Below are 22,009 nucleotides of genomic sequence, written 5' to 3'. Positions count from 1 at the left end.
GCAAAATGGTAAATGTTACACAGTGTGTAAAGTGGCCACTTAAACCGGCCATTGAAAGGTCACAAGCCCTGTAAATGCCTTGACTTCCATATTCTCTTCTCAAAAATTGTTTTCCTTCTCTATTGCAACAAATTTAGGAAAAAAAATTAGCTCAAGTAATTAAACTGAAATACTCGTATATGAATAAGCAATAAAGCTTACATTCCTTTGAAAATTATTTACTACGTACAATATACATTACATATTAATAATGACATTTATGGGGTGGAATTATACGCCTTCCTATTGTGTGCCTTTATGCAGTAAAAATAACGCGATCTCCGCTGTAAACTTTGATACTTACTATGCGAATTTATTTATTTGACTTACAATAAATGAAAAAATAATATTTAAAAACAGAAATATTTTTTTAAAAAAAACACATTGCATATTTTTTATCAATGTGGAAGATCAGCGGTTTTAAAAAAAAATTGTTAATAGACTATCAGACTTTCCCAATTTTTTTATTTATTCATTTTTATGTATCGTATTATCATCGCTGTGATTTTCGTCGGCCTCGTGATGTAATGGTCAGAGCGCGTGCCTATCAAGCAAGAGGTCTCGGGTTCGATTGCCGGATATGAAATATTGATTTAAAAGGTTGTTTTCACACCAGAATATTTTATAGTCCCTGAACTGGTACCTGAAGCGTAAGACTGATCATTTTATTTATTTATTTATTTATACATCAACGGTTCAAAGAGCTTTTTTTAAAAAAATATCACAGAAATAATCACAGCAGTGCACAATAGTCATGTAGTACATAGTATGAAATAACAGAACAATCAAAACTACAAAATTAGTGAACATTTAATACAAAAAACAAAAAAGTAAAAAAGAAACATAACATCTCTAAATGAAAGATAACAATAATCATGAGAAAATCTTATGTTCTAAATATAAATATAACACAGTAAAGTTGAGAATAACTATCTTCATATAACAAAAAATGATCAAGATACACTGCGATTGTTGTATCAATGCAGTGCCCTATGCACCGTTAGGTGCGGAAAGGGAAGGATGATGGTGATTTTTCAAAGATTTATAATTTAAAATGACTCCGCTCGTGACGTCACAAGTTCTCGTCGCCAACCGGAAGTTTATCTTAACATCTATCATTGGTTGATTCGGAAGAACTTGTCATAAAACCTTAATTGTGTGTGGTGACGCGAGAGAGAGGCGCGAAAGTTATTTCCTCGATAGCCTAGAGAGCGCCTGAACTAATCCAAGATGGTCCAACAAGGTCAACCATCACACACGTCATTACTCTTTAAAGAGTAGTTTAGTCGCCTTCTGATGAATGCGCGTATGCGGTTTCTGGACTATTCTTAATTCTATATTTAACACCTAATTTTTACCAAAATATGTAGGAGAAGATTCTTTTGATTCAAACTACATACGATTCTACAAAAAGGTACCTTTTGAAATTCAGGCTTTACAATATTTTTTTAAGATTCTGTCAAGCACAGGCTGTTTGGAAGGAGCCAGTAGAGTCGAAGAATGTTTGCAGGACAAGACAGCTTGGCATTAGATTCGTGTTTGTTGATTTGAATTAATTCTGTTGTTAATCTTAAAACATAACAATTCAGACCAAAATGGACACCAAGTCATTAAAACAATACGCACCATCACTCGGTAACTGTACACATGTGCGTCTACCATCTTTCAGGAATCAGCGAGCAGCCTGTTAGCCACATGTCCGGCTGTAACTATGATACCCACAATCTACAAAAGCTAGCCTTCGGATATCTTTCTGCATTTTGCTAACCATTTATTTATTTAGTTTTTTATCGTTGACTTTTTAGCATAAACACGAAAAATTATCTACTCTGCTCCATGTTTATTTTTTACAAATTTAAAAAAAAAAATAAGTTGCTAGAATTTCATTCGTCCATGCGCTTTATGGCCGTAAGACGATTGGTAATCTAGATTCAATATGTAAATGTTTTTAAAAATTTAAATGATTTTTATAAAATATCTGATTTTCGTAGATGGAGTCTAGAATTTCAACCATCCATGCGCTCAGTGGCGGCAAGACTTGTTATAATTTATCTCCTAATTTAAAAAAAAAAATATGAATCAAACGTTAAATTTCAAACAAACAAACCATAAAGCTGTTTTCCCGTAAGGGTAGGCAAAGCCAATCACTCCATCTTTGCCTATGCAAAGATCTCTATAGATCTCGCTTCACCTACATTCATACATCTTCTCATGCACGTGCGCCGGTTATTCCGACTTTTGACATGTCCATCTTTAAGTATTTGTTGGATTTGATCATAACGTCTTTCTCGGTCTTGCTTTTTTTCTGCATCCATCAACATTCGCATTGTCAATATTCTTAGCCGATATTTCGCTGTCCATTCGTTCTACGTGTCCAAACCAGCGCAGAGCTCCTTTCTTAATTTTGTCGATAATGCTTATCTCAGCCTTACATAATGTACGGATCTTAATATTTATGCATCTATCGTACATGGTTTTACCACAAATTCGCCTAAGAGATCGCATTTTGACAACATTCAGCCTCATTTCATCCCTGTTTTTCCAAGTCCATACATCGCTCCCATACATCAGGGTCAAGACCAGGACTCCATTGTAAACTGTTATTTTGCCATTGCGACAAACATTTATTTGCCATGGTTGATCATTCCATCCCTAATAAACATACTTCCCAGATACACAAATTCGTCTAACTGTTTTAGTATAACCCCATTCACAGTGATTTCACATTTAGTCATACTTTTATTTCTTTAAAAAACCATCACATTCAATTTATCGACATTCATCAGCAAATGGCTTCCCTTGCATTCATCGCTAAATTTTATTGTCAAATTAAAACATAATTTAAATGAGGGCTAGATTCATCACCGCCGATGTGCTCTTTAGCAGCAAGACGTGCTGTAATCTAGCTCCTATCTGTTATAATTGAAATAGATCATTGGAAACGAGGTACTAGAATCTCAATCGTCCTTGCGCTGTGTAGCTGCAAGACGTGCTGGGATATTTATTTATTAAACAGCGCCCTTGAGGTGATATTCACAAAATTGGTTAATATTCACAAAATCTTCAAACAAAATATTCACAAAATCCCAGTTTATTAATAACTCTTATGAGTTTAAAAAAATACATGAATTGAAAACCAACATTGTTGGTGAGTTATAGAAGAATTTTCTTTTCTTGCTTACAATTTTTTTATTTTGAAAATAATTATCTCTTTTATAAATAGGCTATGTTATGGTTCCATGGGATTTCTGTCTTGTGTTTAATTGGAACATTACATAAAGCAGAATACCCAAGCAGTTTTTCGACAAAATGTTCATCCATTTTACTTTTAAAATCATCATTAAGTTCGGGATACAGCCGCAAGATGGCACTAAACGAAAGCTTTAAGCTTTAAGCTTTATTTCATAATACATGAGCTCTTCCGGGGAATTTTAAACTTTTCTATTGAATATTATATTGTACAAGTTATACGGGTTATTTTTTCCCTTTCCGCACCAAATGGGGCATAGGACACCAACCGCAGCGTATCATGATCGTTTTTGTTACATAATGGTAAAGTGGTCAGTTCTACGCTTCAGTGCCAAGCCAGGGACACACACAAGGGTGCATAGAGCACAGCATTGGTAAACCAAATGCACCGCAGTTCAATAATGTGTTAAATTAAAGTAAGGTGATCGGTCGTACGCTTCAGGTGCCAGTCCAGGATCAACGAAATAGAAGTTAAAAAAAAAAACAATATTTTACGTGCACCCTGCCAGGAATCGAACGCAGGACCTCAAGAATGGTAGGGTAAAAGCGTCAACCACTACTCAACGAGACGGACTTATCTTTACCCGATTTCTTAATTCAGTATTTTTACCTAAGAGCAGCCATCGAGTCGAAAACACTCGTTCACGGTTTCGGTTCAAATTCACACACAACTGATATGACACATGAACAGATATTAATTAGTATAGCGTATATTATAACAGTTTTAATGTTTTTTTAATGTATGGTTCGAAAGTGACAAAAAATATATGTAATTTAAATTTGGTAAAAAATATAATATTTCAACAGATTATAATTTTAATTCGAATGCATGTGGTTTTAATAAAATTAATGTTTAATTCGTGGAAAAAAATACCTGGGCTCTGGTTCTATTTCACTCACAGAACTGTATTCTTCATCCGCCCGAACACAGATAATCTACCTTATCAATCAATTCCATTTAGAACTGATATACTAAATTTATACTAAAACTAATAATCTAATCCATAATATATTATATTAACAAAGCAAAAGTGTGATAGTATTTTTGTTTGGGTTACCTCCACGTCACAACGGAGAAACACATCAAAGTGATTTTTCGCAGCTGACAAGTGTCACAAGCATAGAATTAACAATAGTCCAGAAACCGCTACGCGCATCAAACAGAAGGCGACTAAACTACTCTTAAAGGAGTAGTTTTACGTTTCGACCCATTAGTTTCATTGTAGACGTCGCTCAGTAGGCAACTCCTGATTTGAATTCAACTATGCGTGTGTTGTGTCGTTTTAAAGTGTAGAAATGCTGCTGGGATCTTAAAGAAACAGGATGGGATCACATTTCATGTGTAAGTAGCAAATGCATGTGTAAGTAGCAAATGCATTTTTGAAAAATGTAATTGTCTTTCCATCTGTCAGATTCTAAAAAAAAAACAAAATGGATATTTTGTTAGTGTTCCAGGGTAGTCTAATTTTTTACGCTACTTTGGTCATCTAATGAGAGAAACTAATGTTTTTAAATTTTTAAATATAATTATCTTATGATTATATTTTTTACGATTTGGCTACATAACATGGCGACTTCACGCATGCGCGCGGCGAATGTGGCGGGTAAAATAGGGGTTTTTTTTGGACACAGTCCAATGTATTTAAATATGATTCTACGCTCAATCTGGACTATTTTTAATTCTATGGTCACAAGGCTACTTTTCATCTCAAAAAAAAAATCACTAACTACGGAAATAAAAACTTCTTGAATGCATATTAAAACAGAATAACGTTGCTACGTCTCCATCGACTGACGGATCGTCAATTTTTTTTGCATAATCGATTGTTGGGGGACCGGCAATTGATACAGGCTACTTCCAAAAGTATAATATTCCCTAGGGAAAATTCTTATATTACTCATTTCTCCCTAATACCACGCGAGTGAAGCCGCGGGTAAAAAGCCAGTTATCAATTTTAGTGAGCCATGTATTTTTTCGAACTTGGGAACTTATATTTTCCGCTTAGAATAAACCCCTCTTTAAGAAAATGTTCTATACTTAAACCCCGCTGCGCTACGTCAGGGGTATTTTTCACCCCATGCATTTCTTTACCTAATACAGGATGTATAAAATTAATCAATATATTTTAATGAGGAAGTTAAGCGTTTTTTTTAAATTTTTCAATATTTCAACAATATTTTTATACCTCCACGTCACAACGGAGAAACACATCAACGTGATTTTTCGCAGCCGACAAGTGTCACAAGCATAGAATTAAGAATAGTCCAGAAACCGCATACGCGCATCAAATAGAAGGCGACTAAACTACTCTTAAAGGAGTAGTTTTACGTTTCGACCCATTAGTTTCTTTGTAGACGTCGCTCAGTACGCAACTCCCGATATGAATTCAACTATGCGTGTGTTGAGTCGTTTTAAAGTGTAGAAATGCTGCTGGGATCTTAAAGAAACAGGATGGGATCACATTTCATGTGTAAGTAGCAAATGCATGTGTAAGTAGCAAATGCATTTTCAAAAAATGTAATGTCTTTCCATCTGTCAGATTCTCAAAAAAAACAAAATGGATATTTTGTTAGTGTTCCAGGGTAGTCTAATTTTTTACGCTACTTTGGTCATCTAATGAGAGAAACTAATGTTTTTAAATATGATTATATTTTTTACGATTTGGCTACATAACATGGCGACTTCACGAATGCGCGCGGCGAATGTGGCGGGTAAAATATGGGTTTTTTTTTTACCCAGTCCAATGTATTTAAATATGATTCTACGCTCAATCTGGACTATTTTTAATTCTATGGTCACAAGGCTACTTTTCATCTTAAAAAAAATTATCACTAACTACGGAAAAAAACTTCTTGAATGCATATTAAAACAGAATAACGATGCTACGTCTCCATCGACTAACGGATCGTCAATTTTTTGACCTTACATCTATATTCTCAGTTAAAAATCAATATTCTCACGTTAGAACCAATGTTCTCATATTCGCCCGTAAAAATCGAAATTCTTCTATTTCCACTTAAAATATATATTCTTACGCCCAATCAACAACGGGTTTGAAATCAACCTTCGCCTTATATTTTTGTAGATACATAATTTATGTGAAAAGTACATAGTAACTGCACAATGTGTATTAATACGAGTATATATAAAAAAATACAATTAACGATAGTATAAAATGTCACACCATAAATTAAAAAATGTTTTCGATATTAAAAACTCAAGCCCTGTATATTTAAGGGTGTCATTAGTTCCATGAATTACCTATATACGATATGTGTAAGATGACATCGATATTTTCCATCAACAACGTACTAAGAAGCAAGAAGGTCAATGCTCTACTTTAGTTTATAATGTAATAGATTGCGATCATAAACAGGTGCGTTCAAAACAGATATTTACGAATATATTTTTATTAATTTGTAGAAGTTAATCAATATTTTTGATTGTTCCTGCATGTTCCTGATTGTTCCTGCTTCAATAAAATGCAATCCCTATATACCTCTTACAGGATAATGATAAGCTTTTATTTAGAGATCACATAAATACAATAGTAGATAAGGCGTACAGACTTCTAGGGTTTATCTTACCAATCTCCAAGCCATTCTCATCACCAAATACATTAAAACTTCTTTACTATACTTATGTGCGAAGTCAACTCGAATTCGCTTCATTAGTATGGTCCCCTCAATATAATGTATATATCAATCAAATTGAAAACATTCAAAAGAAATTTATAAGGAGCCTGGAATATCGTTTTGGTAACATTGAAAATGATTACGGCGCATCTTTGATCAATTTTAATATAGAATCACTACAAAAAAGGCGCCTTAGATATGATTTAATTTTTCTTTTCAAAATTCTCAATAACATAGTTGATTCGCCGTATCTTTTACAAAATATTGGTTTCCGTTGTCCTCTTCGCTATACTAGATTAAATTCCCTTTTTTATGTACCAACTTGTAAAAACAATTATACCTCGAATTCATTCATTAGACGTACCTGTGGAAATTATAACGGACTCAGTATTGATGTAGACATTTTTAACTGCACGTTGCATTTGTACAGAAAATTTCTTCATGGGTTCGATTATTTGGGATAGTTGCTGAATGTACATCTTGAGTGGTTTATGCTATGTATATGTGCCACATGTAATGTATATGTCTGTGTATGTTTTATATGTGCGTTCATGTGTGTGCGTGGATGGCTCGGAGTGTACATTCGGTATTTTTATTTATTTTAATTTATTACCTCCATGGAAAACGCAAATGTCAACAATTATCCTTTTCTCACATAAAATTCTTATTTATTTTTTTATTTTTTGTCACATTTAATGTTTATATCTTTTTAATTTATGAAAACTTAATTGGTCTTTTTATGTTAAAAAATTGTTGTTCTTAGTACTTATTTTGTATGACTGTATGTTTTCTAAATAAAATAAAATAAAAAAAAAAAAATAATAAAAAAAAAAAAAAAATGAATCGTCATATGAGGGCGTCAGAAGCAAACTTAGAAATCTCCACCAAAAACGGAAAATGAGTCATTGATGCCAAAATAAACCAACTTCAATAGTTACAATGGGTGTACTACAAGGTTCCATATTAGGACCTTTCCTATTCCTCGTCTATATTATACGGTTGCGTGTTATTACAAACAGCCAGTGGGCCACATGGCGACGGTATCTACCTACTGTCTACAAAAGCTTCTCTTCGGACATCTATCTCCCTTAGTTAACCATGAGTTGAAACAGTGTTTGATTTATTTAATTTTTTATTGCTTACTTCTTGGTATGAACCCTTGACCAATTACCTACTATGCTCTATTCTTATAAATTTATTGATATCATTTTAACTTTGCTGGAATTCCACTCGTCCATGCGCTTTGTAGCTGCACGATGATTGGTTATCTAGCTTTCATATATCAACTTGAAAATACCTTAATTTTGTAAATGGGGTCTAGAATTCCAATCGTCTATGCGCTTAGTAGCTGCAAGACGTGTTGTAATCTTGCTCCTTTTTAATATTTATATATTTTATTTTTTTTAATATCATTAATACACTAAATTTATTTGTCAATTTTCGAAATGTGTAAATGGGGGCTAAATTTCTAACTGTCTATGCGCTCTGTAGCTGCAAGGACGTCCTGTAATCTAGCTCCTATCTGTTATAATTTTTTGTTGATCTTAATTGAAAACGAGGAACTAGAATCCCAACCATCCATGCGCTCTGTAGCTGCAAGACGTACTGGGATATTTATTAATTGTACAGCGCCCTTGAGGTGATTTTCACAAAAATGGCGCTATATAAATTATCCAACTATAAGATGCATACACATCAGCCATATGTTAATTTCTTCCAACCTACCAATAAAATGTAAGTTTTCTGTATAATTTAAGGTTACAAAACCTATTTAATATAAAATAAAATAAAAAGCTTTGGCTTTACCTATCTAATGATAAACAAAAATAAAAATAACTGTATTTGTATATAAATTACTTTAAACCAATACTAAAAACACAAAATGGGAAAAGGGAAGAAAATAGGAATAGGAAAGGAAGATAGATTAAGGAAGAGAAAGGAGATGTTTCTTCAGACAAGATTTAAAAAGAGATACTGTTGAAACATCTTTCCTTGTGGATGGGAGATGATTCCACAGTCAAGCTGCATGGACACTATATGAGTTAGAGAAGAAAGAGGAATTGTGGATGGGTATAAAAAGGGTACTTTGAGGATTAAAACGAAGAGGTAAACCATGAACTGATAAGCGGTGAAAGTATTTAGGAGCGTTAGGACTATGAAGTGCAGTAAACAGAAGTGAAAAGGAGTGATAGTCTTTGCACCGTCTAATTTTGAGCCATTTCAGTTGCCTGCGATAATCAAAAATGTGGTAGTCATACGTGCTACGATCGACAAAGTAATTTAATATAGACTTACCTGGAAAAACAGCATGAAGGCAACCCACTGGTAGTACTTGGCTGGACGACGTGTTCCATTCTCTCCGCTCCTGACTCCCGGGTAGGCTTCCTGACTCCGACCTTCCACGGTGAAGGTGGAGTGGATCCAGCAATATGTGTTCAGAACGTCTTCTGGGATATCTCTGTTGGAAACATTTAAGGCCTTACTTATAAACCTCATAAAGTTATGCAAAAAAATAGCGATGGAATAAGGAGGTATTTTGACAATTTTTTATTCTAAACCTTGCATAAGATTATAGTTATTATTATGGGTAACTTATATAGCGCCATTTTCGTAATATTATACCTCAAGGGCGCTTTACACAGAGATTTTATAGATAGACAAATTTAATTAAAGCTTTTAAATTTGTAATTCAATTAAAACAATTTATTTTGTTACAACATGCTGCGGATTTATTCAAACGATTTAGAGAACAAGTGGGTTTTTTTTTTTTTAAACATCACTTCACTCTTACAGCCTCCCACCTCTGCTGAGAAAGCATTCCATGCCGTAGGGCCTGCAACCGCAAATGCGCGTTCACCGAATTTAGTGCGCTGTTTGCGTAGAGGTATAATAACTTTTTCTCTCCCCGTAGACGTAGCTGACTTAAGCGTAAGACGCCTATCAGCTAGTTCATCTGAAATGCATAATTATTTGGGAGCAGAGTTGTGCAGTGATTTATATAAAAGCCAACAGAGTTTGTAAACCATCCTCTGTGAAAAACGTAGCCAGTGTAATTCCCGAAGTAGTGGAGTGATATGACTTAACTGAGAGATTAAAAAAAATGTCGCTGCAGCATTTAATGCAGATTGTAGGCGAGTCATTTTGTTAATCGGTAGACCTGCATAGATACCATTACAATAATTGACTCTAGACACTACAAACGCATTTATTAACTGACGGGCGGCATCAACCGGAAAAAATTTGCGTATGCATTTAATTTGTCTAAGCTGGTAGAAGCATGAACTTATCGTTCTACTAATTTATGCATCAAGAGAAAGGTCAGAATGATGAAATTATCAGTAACTATGAATTATGGTTATACCCGGTGTAGATCTAGATTAATGACCATACAAACTTATTCGATGTTTATGCCTAGGGAAGTGATAACAAACGATATCTTTATAATTACACATCGAAACGATATAATTAATTTGTCTACTATCTCTATCTACCTCGGTATAAAAGCTGTCTCTACCAGCGTGTTGATTCGTATTTTCAGGAAGATATGCCAATCAAACATTTCTTATAAAGCATTGCCATTGGACCACAAGGCATGTGATCATTATGTCATCTCAAATTCAATTCATTTTCAACAATATTTTGTGTATATCCAAATGTTTGCAGACAGGCTGGATTTCCTCTAGGGAGTTATTTAGATTTAAATTTGTTTCAACAGAGAGCGAAACCAATTTCGAGAAGGGAATACGAAAGTCAAGGCATTTAAAGGGTTTATGACCTGTCATTGGCTGGTTTAAGTGGCCACTTTACACACTGTAACATTCACCATTCTGCTTATGTTTTAACATCCACATTTCCTAAACTCTTTCATCTGTTGACTTTTGTGAAGTAAAAAAGCTGAAACCTTTATCATTACTACTACTACTTCTACTATCCCCCTTAAGGGGTAGACAGTGAGAATGGGCCGCCACACATGTCTATCCTGGCATTCATTTCTTGCTTCTTTCACATTTATACATCTTGTCATACATGCCCTTTGGTTCTGCCTACTTTTGACATGACCAAACTAAAGATTTTGGTTTATCTGATCATGCCACGTCTTCCTTGGTCGTCCTCCTCTCACGTTCATTTTTGCCACATATTATTGTTTTACCATTCTTTCGTCATCCATTCGTTCTACATGACCAAACCATCTCAGAGACCCTTTCTTAATCTAATCAATTATACCTTACTCAGATTAACACTCTCGCCTGATTTCCTTTATCATGTGGGTGAGATTCATCCGGCTAAACCAATTCACCTACCAGGCAACGCCTGAAAACCTGGGTCATGGTGGCTTTTTGAGCTAATCGCATCGCTTCAAGCCCTCCGAGATCAACAACTGCCCATATGACGATGAAACTCCTCAAGATGTCCATCACCTCTTGATGCATTGCTCCCTTTTCAGCTTTCAAAGACAACGGCTGGAGGCGCGATGCAGAATCCTGGGTGAAGATCTTTGCGACACACAATCGGTGACAGGTAATAAAGAACTCACACGAGAGGTAGTATCTTACATGATTAATATACTGCAGGCAAATGGTTGTATAAACCAAAGTAGGGAACAAAATGCCGAACACTCTGGACAACTGTCAACTGGCCGGCTTCTCCTAAAAAAATTTTAAGTGGTTTCCTCTCCACATGAGCAAATACTGAGAAGATCTTGATCGGCCCACATTAGAATATTCTTTCCAATCCTAATAGTTTAGCTAAAATAAAGTAATATAATAGCAGAAAAATCCTCTTTTGGAAATATAAACCATGTCTATTATAAGCAAGGTAAAAAATAATGCAACTCCCATTAAAAAAAATAAAAATTAAAAAAGACTGAAAACAATTTTCCAAATGTATACTTCTTCTTATACCAGTTGGTTAATTCAATAATATTTTGTGTGTGTCCAAATATTTGCAGGCATGCTGGATTTCCTCCCTGGGAAGTTATTTAGATCTAAATTGCAACAAATTAAGATCAATCCATTTTGATTGACAGCACCAAATATCTTCCTTAATATTTTTTCAATGTATTCATGCGCACGCATAGCTGTCAAACCGCTAACACAAAACTTATTTGATCAAATTCCGATTTTCTTGTATAATCTACTTCTGATTTTGGATTGTACCTGGTGTGGATGCAGTCTATTGGATTTCCCACATATTGTCTTGTGGTGACGGCTACTGAAAACGTGACTAGCATCGCGGCGGTGGCACCACAATGTAGCTTGAACGCTGTGGACTCCGTCCGAACTGGGTTTATCTGGAAAAAAAACATTATCATAAAATTAAAAAATTATCTTATGGATACGTGATGTCAACTCAGCTAAATAGGTACTCCGCATGCATGGGTTCAAAAATCAATATTGCTAAAACCCATGTACTGTGTCGTACTTCGTGCCTTGATGCTCAAAATTCCCTGACTCTGTCAAACTAAATCATCGGAAAGGTCGAAAGTTTCAAATACCTGGAAGACGTTACGAATATGTGGAATATTTATGGAAAATGGCAGCTTTAAAAAATAACTGGTAGTGCGGTTAAGAGTATCAGGCCCCACATGCAACAGTATGAAGTCTGTCTAGAGATTGGATTTTAACTATAACGCCTGCATTGCACTAATTATCCTCTACGGATGCGAATTGTAGAACCTCACTAGGGCCCAAAATAGCAAAATATTGAGTTTCGAGAATAGGTGTATCAGATGAATCTTGGTTATGCGGTGTTTGACTTTGTGGGGAATGAGGTAATAAGAGAACGGGCAGCAAACTCCGGTGACAACTGTCGTCAAGCGGAGGCGATTCAATTGGTTAGGCCATATACTGCGGATGCTTCCTTAGAGCCTTAACTACGCTTGCCTACTTTACAAGGCATGCGGTTCTCGACGTCCTGGACGTCCACTGCTGACAGTTTGCCGGCAGTTTATGTCAGAACTTCGGGATGAGAACCTGACTTGGGAGGACGCAAAAGAGCTGGCGGTCGACAAAGATGCATGGAGGTTCTTTGAGAATACCATGTGCTCCAGCTAGGAAGCGGACATAGAATGATGATGTCAACATGGCTGTTCAACGCATATATCAATAAATGTTTGGAATTGCTGGCTAGGAACCCGTATGGTTGAACAACCGCCAGACAACTAGGTTCTCGATTATGATGGGAGATGCAAGACGTTGAAGGAGCCGGCTTTTTAACCAATCGGTAGATAAATACAGATGATCGTTAAGCGTACCGTCTTGGTGATTTCCAAAAGTCATATAAAACTCATGTTTACGCGAGCATTTTTTGCTGGAATTGGGATTTATTGGAGTTTATAATCGCTTTGAAGTGGGCACTTTTTATCACAGAAGCCTATTTAAAATATAAATAAGAATTATTTTAAATGTTAATGACGTAAGGAATGCGGACTAAATTGTTGCGGTCATTCATGGCTTGGTTTCGATCATATGATGTCGAGATAATAAGTAGGTGGAACATACCGAGGTAGATACAGATAGAACGGAAGTTAAGTATACAGTCTCGATATTTACCGATGAAGATAGCGTTCATAACCAAGGCACTGGGAGATATCGCGGCCGTAATAAGTCATAAGGACTTATCACGTGAGGTTATTTTATACATGCTAAAAAAATTAAAGCCCATTGCTAAAACAAACAAAAGAAGGACACTAATTGCCGAACACTGTAAGTGGAATGGAATCTCTAATGATGCCAATAGTCCGACTTCTCCTGAATGAGTTTTCTCCTGAGAGCCATCAGAACAGTTGGTGCAGTTAGACAGGACAGTCTGCAGTTGATATCATGTACATAATAAGCAAGGCAAACAATAACCAAGATCAACTCGCCCGCAGAAAACAACAGATCTCTTTTGTATCTCACTGGTTGCCCACGCGTAAACAAAATTCATCACTTTTTTTACGCGGCTAAATTCGAAAACCAAAATTGCCTACTTAATCTTATGTTTAGCATTTACATATATATGTGTTTTTTTTATTCATACAAATACATATATATTACAAAAAATACAATAGTAAATTATCCTCGTATAAAGTGGAAGCGCGTACATAATTAAATAATAGCAAAAATAAAAATTAAATATTACTGTTGTCTTCTTTCATACGATCAATGAATCAAATTAAATTATAAACACCCTTCTCCCGCTTCCACTCCCACCAAGTCTACTATACCATTGTGTCTTTCTACATTTCTTTATAATAATTTTCTATTTATAAATAAATAATTTATGAAGGCTGAGAAAAGCACCATCGAGTAAATCAAGAAAAGAGCTCTTCGTTGGTTTGCACATGTAGAGCGAATGGACAGCGAAATAACGGATAAAAACATTTACAATGCGAATGTTAATGGATGTAGAAAAAGAGACCAAGAATGACAAAGCATGATCAAATCCAGCAAATACTTGAAGATGGACATGTCAAAAGTCGGATTAATCGGCACGCGCGCATAAGAACATGTATGAATGTAGAGGAAGCAAGATCTTTATGCTAAGATAGAGCGACGTTGCGTTCTATCCTCTTTGCCTACCCTTACGGGGAAACGGCGTGATGGTTTGTTGTTGTTGTAGTTAATTTAATTCTTTGTATTTATACACATACAATATTTATACACAATCCACACTGTTTATTACTGTTTTATACCTGTACATTAGAGTTGGCCGATGATGTATGAAGTTTATAATTTTTTTAGACATCAAAATGAAAGGGGTCTAAAAAGTTGCATTTTGAATCACATTGAACGTAAAAATTATTTAAAAAAATATTTCATACTTTTTTTGGCCCTCAACCGAGGTTTAAAGTTTATCACTGTCTGAACATTTTGTAATTTATCTATATTGATAAAATGATTTTTTTGTTAGTAAAGATATAACTTAATCGCATTAAAAATTCGAACACGTTTTACAACTACCGAAATGCAAAAAGTTTACACTCCGTGGAACTGATTCCGTTGAGCGCCTGGCTAATATTGACGAAAACAATGGCTCGTTAAAACAATACTACCCATTTATCACAAAACAAAGTGCAACTCACGCCCTTAGATGCTTATTTAATAAGGTTTAATGCACATTATAAAATTTAATTGTACTCATTTTCTTACCTAAATACGAAATGACAGCCGGTTTAGCGCAAAAAATCGACTTTTTCGAAAACTTAAAGCTCTGGTTGAGGACCAAAAGTAGTATCGAATATTTTTTTGATATTTTTTGAATTCCGAGATTTCTAAAAGGCAACTTTTTAGACCCCTTTCATTTCAAAATTCGGAAAAAAAATTATCGGCCCACCAAAATTATATTTAATTATTTATTATTTTCTAAAATATTTCAATTTTCCTTCTGCTGGAAATACAGGAATGGAGTTGTAGTCTAATTTAGCTAAGTTATTATTGACCTACTTTTTTGACTATTTTCATATCATTTATCTCATTGTATACCTATTAGCCTACATTATAATATTAGACTCTTCACCAATATAGCCCTTTTTTGCCTAGTCATGATTACTTGCGCCTATGAGCTAAATTATCGGTTAGACGACCAGAGATATACAAGAATATGTCGGCGAGCCATACATAAATCAAAAATATACAGCCTTTGCTTGGCAAATGTATTAGGCACCCTCCATTTCGAGGTTTCCCAAACTATGTTCCGCGGAACACCCGTGTTCCCACCGAGCCTGAATAGTTTACATATTTGTGGGCCTGTAGGGTCCATAGTCCATAGTCGATGACACACACGTGTTAAATTAGTTCACCTAAAATAGACTAATGACCGACGATGCAATGTCATCATTTTCAATCGAATCCAATACATTCGTAAAATGCAACTTTATGAGTATTGCACATGAAATCGGAGGGTATCGTTCTACAGTACATTCACATCGTCCCTACCGTGAAGAAATGAACTACAAAGGAACGTCGTTTATAAAAAGACCAGAGGACGCAGCCAACGTCAGTCAGCCCGTTCAGTTAGTGAGCCAGTTCACTTCAATCCAGCTCAACGACCTCACTCAGCTCCAGCATGTAGTTCAAGTTCAGTTACTTCTACCTATCATCGCCGCTACGCTCGTGCTACACAACCGAGTGCTGTATCTTATTCGACATGACCAATAAACATTCAAACATCAACATCGTCTCTTCTGTCGATCTCCAACTGGGAGACGGGATCGACACAAACTTAATCCTACAGGCCTACAAACTAAACTTCATGCTCTTGACATAAGAGACCCGTTCCAATCCTACCTCTTCAATAGAAAACAAAGTGTCACGATTGATAATTTCACCTTAAACAGTTTTATGGTTAGGTTCAACAGGTGTACTGCAAGGTGCTCATCTACCTCACCTTCTTTTTAATTTATTTGTTAATGATATTGTCAATGCGCTCTCTGACACAAAATTCCGACATTTGTTTTCATGATTATAAGATTCTTAAAATAAATACAAACGTTAGTGCCTGTATTGCACTAAAGGATGATCTTGCTACTTAATCACATCACCTCGGATGTCAACATATTTCACGACAGTGAGCCTTCCTTTAGGAAAGCACTTTCTAACTTTTAATTTTTCTTTTTACATTTTGTTATATCTTTTTAATAACATAAATATCTACTATTACTTATAATATTTTTGTTTTTAGAATGAATTGGGTTTTCTTTCTGTAATGTTCTAAATATCTGAATAAATGATTATTTTCATGGCTGGTGTAAAATAAACAACCTTGAATCTGTAGGAATAGGTTGTTGAGAATTAGTTGGAGTTCTTAACTCAGTTAGAGATTGATAGAGAAGACACGAGGTTGCCGTTTGATGTTTATTTATAACATGGCGAATAAATAATGAATTATGTCGCACGAGTGTTATGGCGATTAGGAGTTGAAGAGATTTCATTTGAACTACATGCTGGAGCTGAGCAAACTGGACTGAACTTGTTAGGCTAACTGACTGGCGTTGCGTCCTGTCGTCTCTTTATAAACGACGTTCCTTTGTAGTTCATTTCTTCATGGTAGGGATGATGTGAATGTACCGAAGAACTTTGTTCTCGATTTAATCTGCAGTACTGTTAGAGTTGCTGTATTGGATTCTATAGAAAATGATGACATTGATTTCTTTGGTCATCACACTATTTAAGGTGGAACGTTTTAGCACGTGTGTGTCATCGACTATGGACTATGAACGCTACAATTAAATGGCAATAAATGCAAAACAATTTTTTACCGTTGAACATAAATAAATATTGCCTTCGATTATAACTTTAATTACCAAATCCTTTCTGTTGTGAATTCAATGAGAGATTTCGGAGTGATTCTAGACAGCAAATTTTATTTTTATGAGCGCATTGACTATATCATCAACAAATCTCTTTAATTTCTCGACTTTGTTAATAGAGCTACCTCCAATTTTGATCAAACATTTACCCAAAAAAACTTTACTGCTCTTTGGTTTGTTCTATTCTTGAATACTCTTCTGTAATATGGTATCCTTCATATGTTACTAAAATAAATCGCATTGAATCAGCTCAGCCTAAATTTTATACGAAAACAACTCTTTCGCCATATTTTTCCAAAACTAGTAAGGACGATTCCTGGGTTCGGAATCCATTTTCCATGACAGATAAAGTAGGCGTAAGCGCGAGTGATTATGAAAATTTTATTCATTTAATCAGTGACTCTGATTTGAAACAAAAATACAAAGATAAAATGACATCAAGACGAGTTAGAAGTTATCATTATTTTACTTTAGTTTTCTGCAACATATTTATGCGATTTTCTAATTATACAGCAACAAAGGTAAAAAGCAGATTCAGGCCTAATGCCATAACAGGTAACAAGCCAAGTGCCAAGACTTGCGATCGAAGAACTAAAAATCATCTGAGTCATCGAGAGTTTTATTCACTTATATGTTTATGTGAATTGTTAGAATTACTAAATCAATAATTAATGTTGACAAATTACAACAGGGATGGAGAACACCTTAAATAAGGGAATATGGAAGTCAAGGCATTTACAGGGCTTATAACCTGTCATTGGCTGGTTTAAGTGGCCGCTTTACACACTGAGTAACATTCACCATTTTGCCTATATTTGAACATCCATATTTCTTCAATTCTTCCATCTGTTGATTTTAGTGAAGTTAAAGAGCTGAAACCTTTATTGTTGTGAAGAGATTCATCTGACTTAAACCAGCCAATGACAGGTCATAAGCCCTGTAAATGCCTTGACTTCCATATTCCCTTATTTAAGGTATTCTCCATCCCTGTTGTAATTTGTTAATCTTAATGACCCCCGAGGGGGTGAAATCCAGTCTTTTGTCTATGAACATTTGGACAAACTCAAATATTGCAATAGTTAATGTTTAAATACAAATTTTAATGTTTATTGTTACTATTATAAATTACCCTACCGAAAGAAAAATATTTCGCTCAAAATTTTCGGATCTGCAAAGTGTTCCGTTGCTAAAAAACCTTTTGTTGCCTTTGGGAAACCCTGGTCTATATAATTGGTTTATGAGTGTAACTACTGAAATTTTGAAAACCTTTGTAATCCTTTTGGATAGCATGGTGTGTTTATCAGTCAAATATTTCTATGTTTTTATGGATCTTTTACCCTGAAATAATCTATTAGAAATATTGTTTTGGCCATCAGAGCTCTCGTTCTTGGCAAAACTAAGATAAATTTAGATTACTCGTCTCGAGTCAAAGAATGGCGATAAAATATCAATCATGTCGTATCATTTCTTCGTCAATTAATTAGACGGATCAAAATAAAATACCTTTGATTCCCCGATCCGTAAACAGACCTCTTAAAAACATATCAAAGATAAATTTGATTTGTAGAAGAGGAAGTTATTTTTTCGTATTTTCAAATTACTTTGAAAGCAGGCAATAAAAACAACAATACATCACGCCTTTTCCTGTAAAGGTAGAGAGGATAGAATGCCACACCAATATGACTTTACGTATCAGAAGCAGCTCAGATTTGGAATCCCCAGTATGCCATATATATACCAAGAATAGAAAATATTCCAAACAAATTTATAAAGTACCTAAAATACAAAACTGGTATTTCTTATGTATCAACCCTCACTGCCTCCACCTGCCATGGAATCACTTCTCTACAATACCGCACAATGTGTGCGGACCAACTACTGCTTCACAAAATTATGACAGGAATAGTTGACTGTACATAACTACTTAGTTTAATAACAATACATGTGCCAGCCTGGATTTGTAAACGGTACCACCTGTTTCATGTACCAATAAGTAAAATATCGTATGTTAAAAATGTTTTTTTTCGTAGGACTTTTTCAGTGTACAATACAAAATTTAAAGATATATATTACACAAACATCACTCTGTCAGATTTAAAATTTACACTAAAAATGCATTATGTAACTTGGTAGACATTGTAATAATAAATATGTACATCTCCCCACCTTGTCCTAATCCCGCCCAATCAACAATAACTTACTGCTCTTAAAAAAAAATATATTTACGAGAACATGAAAATAACATTTTTATATGTTTAAACTTATATGTATTTATTTAATATGTAATATATTTTCTTTACTAACTTTGTATACTTTGTGGAAATCTGTTATTAGTTTATACACTATATCTGTTTGTTTACTATAAATATGTATGTAGAACTGTTAATTTCCCACCCAAATAAGTGCCTTATGCACCATTAGGTGCGGAAAGGAAATGATGATGATGAAAAAACAAAATATATATTTATCTAATAATAAACAAATAAATATCTCATGGAAATGGAATCAAACAAAGAATGGTTACGGTAATAGTTCTTATAATATCTTACCTTTCCAGCCACAAGAGTATAAAACGCCATCGCTACCTCCATGACTGGCATTTTCAATTGAAAAATTGTCTTTTCCCATTGAAATATTATCAATCACACACTTGTCTAGTTGCATACTCACACAATTTAAACATTTATTCTGTTTAAATTTTAACTTTAATGTTTAAATATGTACGTATCTATACTTTAAAAAGTCACATTTCAACACCGAACATTTATAATATTTTCTTTTCTTTATTGGTTTACGGTTTAGAAATTTATTTTTAGCAAATTTAGTTAGATTTCAATTTATTTTTGAAGCACTTATATTGTGGTTATTTACGATATAAATAGAAAAATAAAAACACATTTTTTAAATAAATTATAGACTAGTTTCTAAACTTATGTGCGCTGCTCTATCAATATATAATATTAAGGATTATAATAAGAATTTTGAATCAGTGAAAATAATCAAACTCTTGCATTATACTTGGTTAGAAGCCAATTAGAGTACAACTCTGCTATATGGTCCCCATTTTACAAAAATCACATAAATAATGTTGAAAGAGTCAGCGAAAATTTTTGAGATTCATTAATTTCAAATTGCATATTCCTATAGAACAAACAAACTACAACACATATATAACACAATACATACATGTATTTGTTAAATCGCAGGACAATAATAGACTTAGTGTTTTTATATAAAATCATTAATTCTAAATTCGGTTTTTGCGAACTTCCGGATTTTATAAATATTAACATTCCAACACCTAGAACTAGACAAAATAGTCTTTTTTATTGACACCCTTCTCAAACCATATATCTTTGTCACTCACCTATACCACGTATACACATAGGAAACGAAACCTCTCATATCGACATTTTTAACTCGAGTCTCTGTGAATTCAAATTATCTATTTATAAATAGTTTATAATGTTCTTTGGTAACGATTAACAATTAATTTGCAAAAGCTACTTATATATGCTAATGATCTGCCGTTAACTTATTTTATATTTTTAATATACGGACTTTTTAATATTGTTTGTATGCAGACATACATATATATGTATATATATGTATGCTACTACTACTACTACTACTACCATCACGCCATTTCCCCGTAGGCCACACACGTCTATCCTGGTATACACTCCTAGCCTCTTCCACATTCATACATCTTGTCATACATGCCCTTCGGTTCAGTCTGCTTTTGACATGACCAGACTTAAGATTTTGGTTTATCTGATCATGCCACGTCTTCCTTGGTCGTCCTCGTCTAACGTTGCCGTTCATTTTTGCCATATATACTTGTTTTACCATTCTCTCGTCGTCCATTCGTTCTACGTGACCAAACCATCTCAGAGACCCTTCCTTAATCTTATCAATTATACTTGTCTCAGATTTACACTCTCGCCTGATTTCATCATTCGTAACCCTGTCATACATTGATTTCCCACACATTCGTCTAAGAGATCGCATTTCAACCGCGTTCACTCGGCTTTCATCCTTCATCTGCCAGTTCCATGTTTCACTTCCATACATAAGTGTTGGGACTAAAACTCCGTTGTGCACTGCCAGTTTAGCTTCAATTGACATATTTTTATTAGAAATTACTGTGCTTAGTGCTCCGTTCATTTTGTTGCCCGCATTCACTCTTCTTTCATGTATGTCTGTACACATATATATATGTATATATATGTATTTTTCCCGCTATTTTTATTTTTATTTTTCTATGTTTTGATATTGTTTTTTTTTATTTTTGTGTAACTGAACTCATTATAATGTTATATTTTATATTGTAAAAGGCACTTGTGCCGTATAATATATAAATCAATAACCAACAAATGAACTCAATCTTATTTTAAAATATTAACATTGTTTATTTTATTTATTTTTGCGCCACGACAGGCCAGGAGGCCCAATTACAGTGGTGATTTACATCACAGAACACCCAGGCTTGAGAAAAATCACATTTAAAATTTTGTGTTCTCACCGGGAATTGAACCCGGAACCTTCCGTGTGTGAGTCAAGCGTCTTGATCACTACACCACGGAGGCATAAATCTTAGTATGAGTTATTATATAATTAAATGATTTAAGTGAAATGTTGCAGTGTTAGGGTAGCGCCACACGCGGCGGAAATTCCGTCACCGATCTTCCGTTGCGGTAAATTAGCACCGGACGAGCAGCCACACTGTATATTATGTGGCGAATTATTTAAACGCAGTTATGCAGAAAGCAGCCAGTCCATAATTTTGGAAAA

The 22,009-nt window shown here is 34.5% G+C and overlaps 1 protein-coding gene across 1 annotated transcript; it reads right to left on the bottom strand.

The window, feature by feature from the left end:
* Positions 1–9,128: 9,128 nt before the first annotated feature.
* LOC148283843 (innexin shaking-B-like) lies at positions 9,129–19,815 on the bottom strand. Its single transcript, XM_088243125.1, has 4 exons — positions 19,765–19,815; positions 12,081–12,214; positions 9,220–9,382; positions 9,129–9,152 (listed from the first exon to the last, which is right to left on the bottom strand). Exons 1-4 carry the CDS (start codon positions 19,813–19,815, stop codon positions 9,129–9,131), a joined length of 372 nt encoding a protein of 123 aa, XP_088099251.1.
* Between the last annotated feature and the right edge of the window lie 2,194 nt (positions 19,816–22,009).

This window comes from Micrasema longulum, unplaced genomic scaffold (assembly GCF_059751315.1).
Source record: "Micrasema longulum isolate JH-2025_06_02 unplaced genomic scaffold, ASM5975131v1 h1tg000190l, whole genome shotgun sequence".
Lineage (NCBI taxonomy): Eukaryota > Metazoa > Arthropoda > Insecta > Trichoptera > Brachycentridae > Micrasema > Micrasema longulum.
Note: the sequence above shows the minus strand (reverse complement) of the source record. Positions and strands in the feature narration are given on the sequence as shown.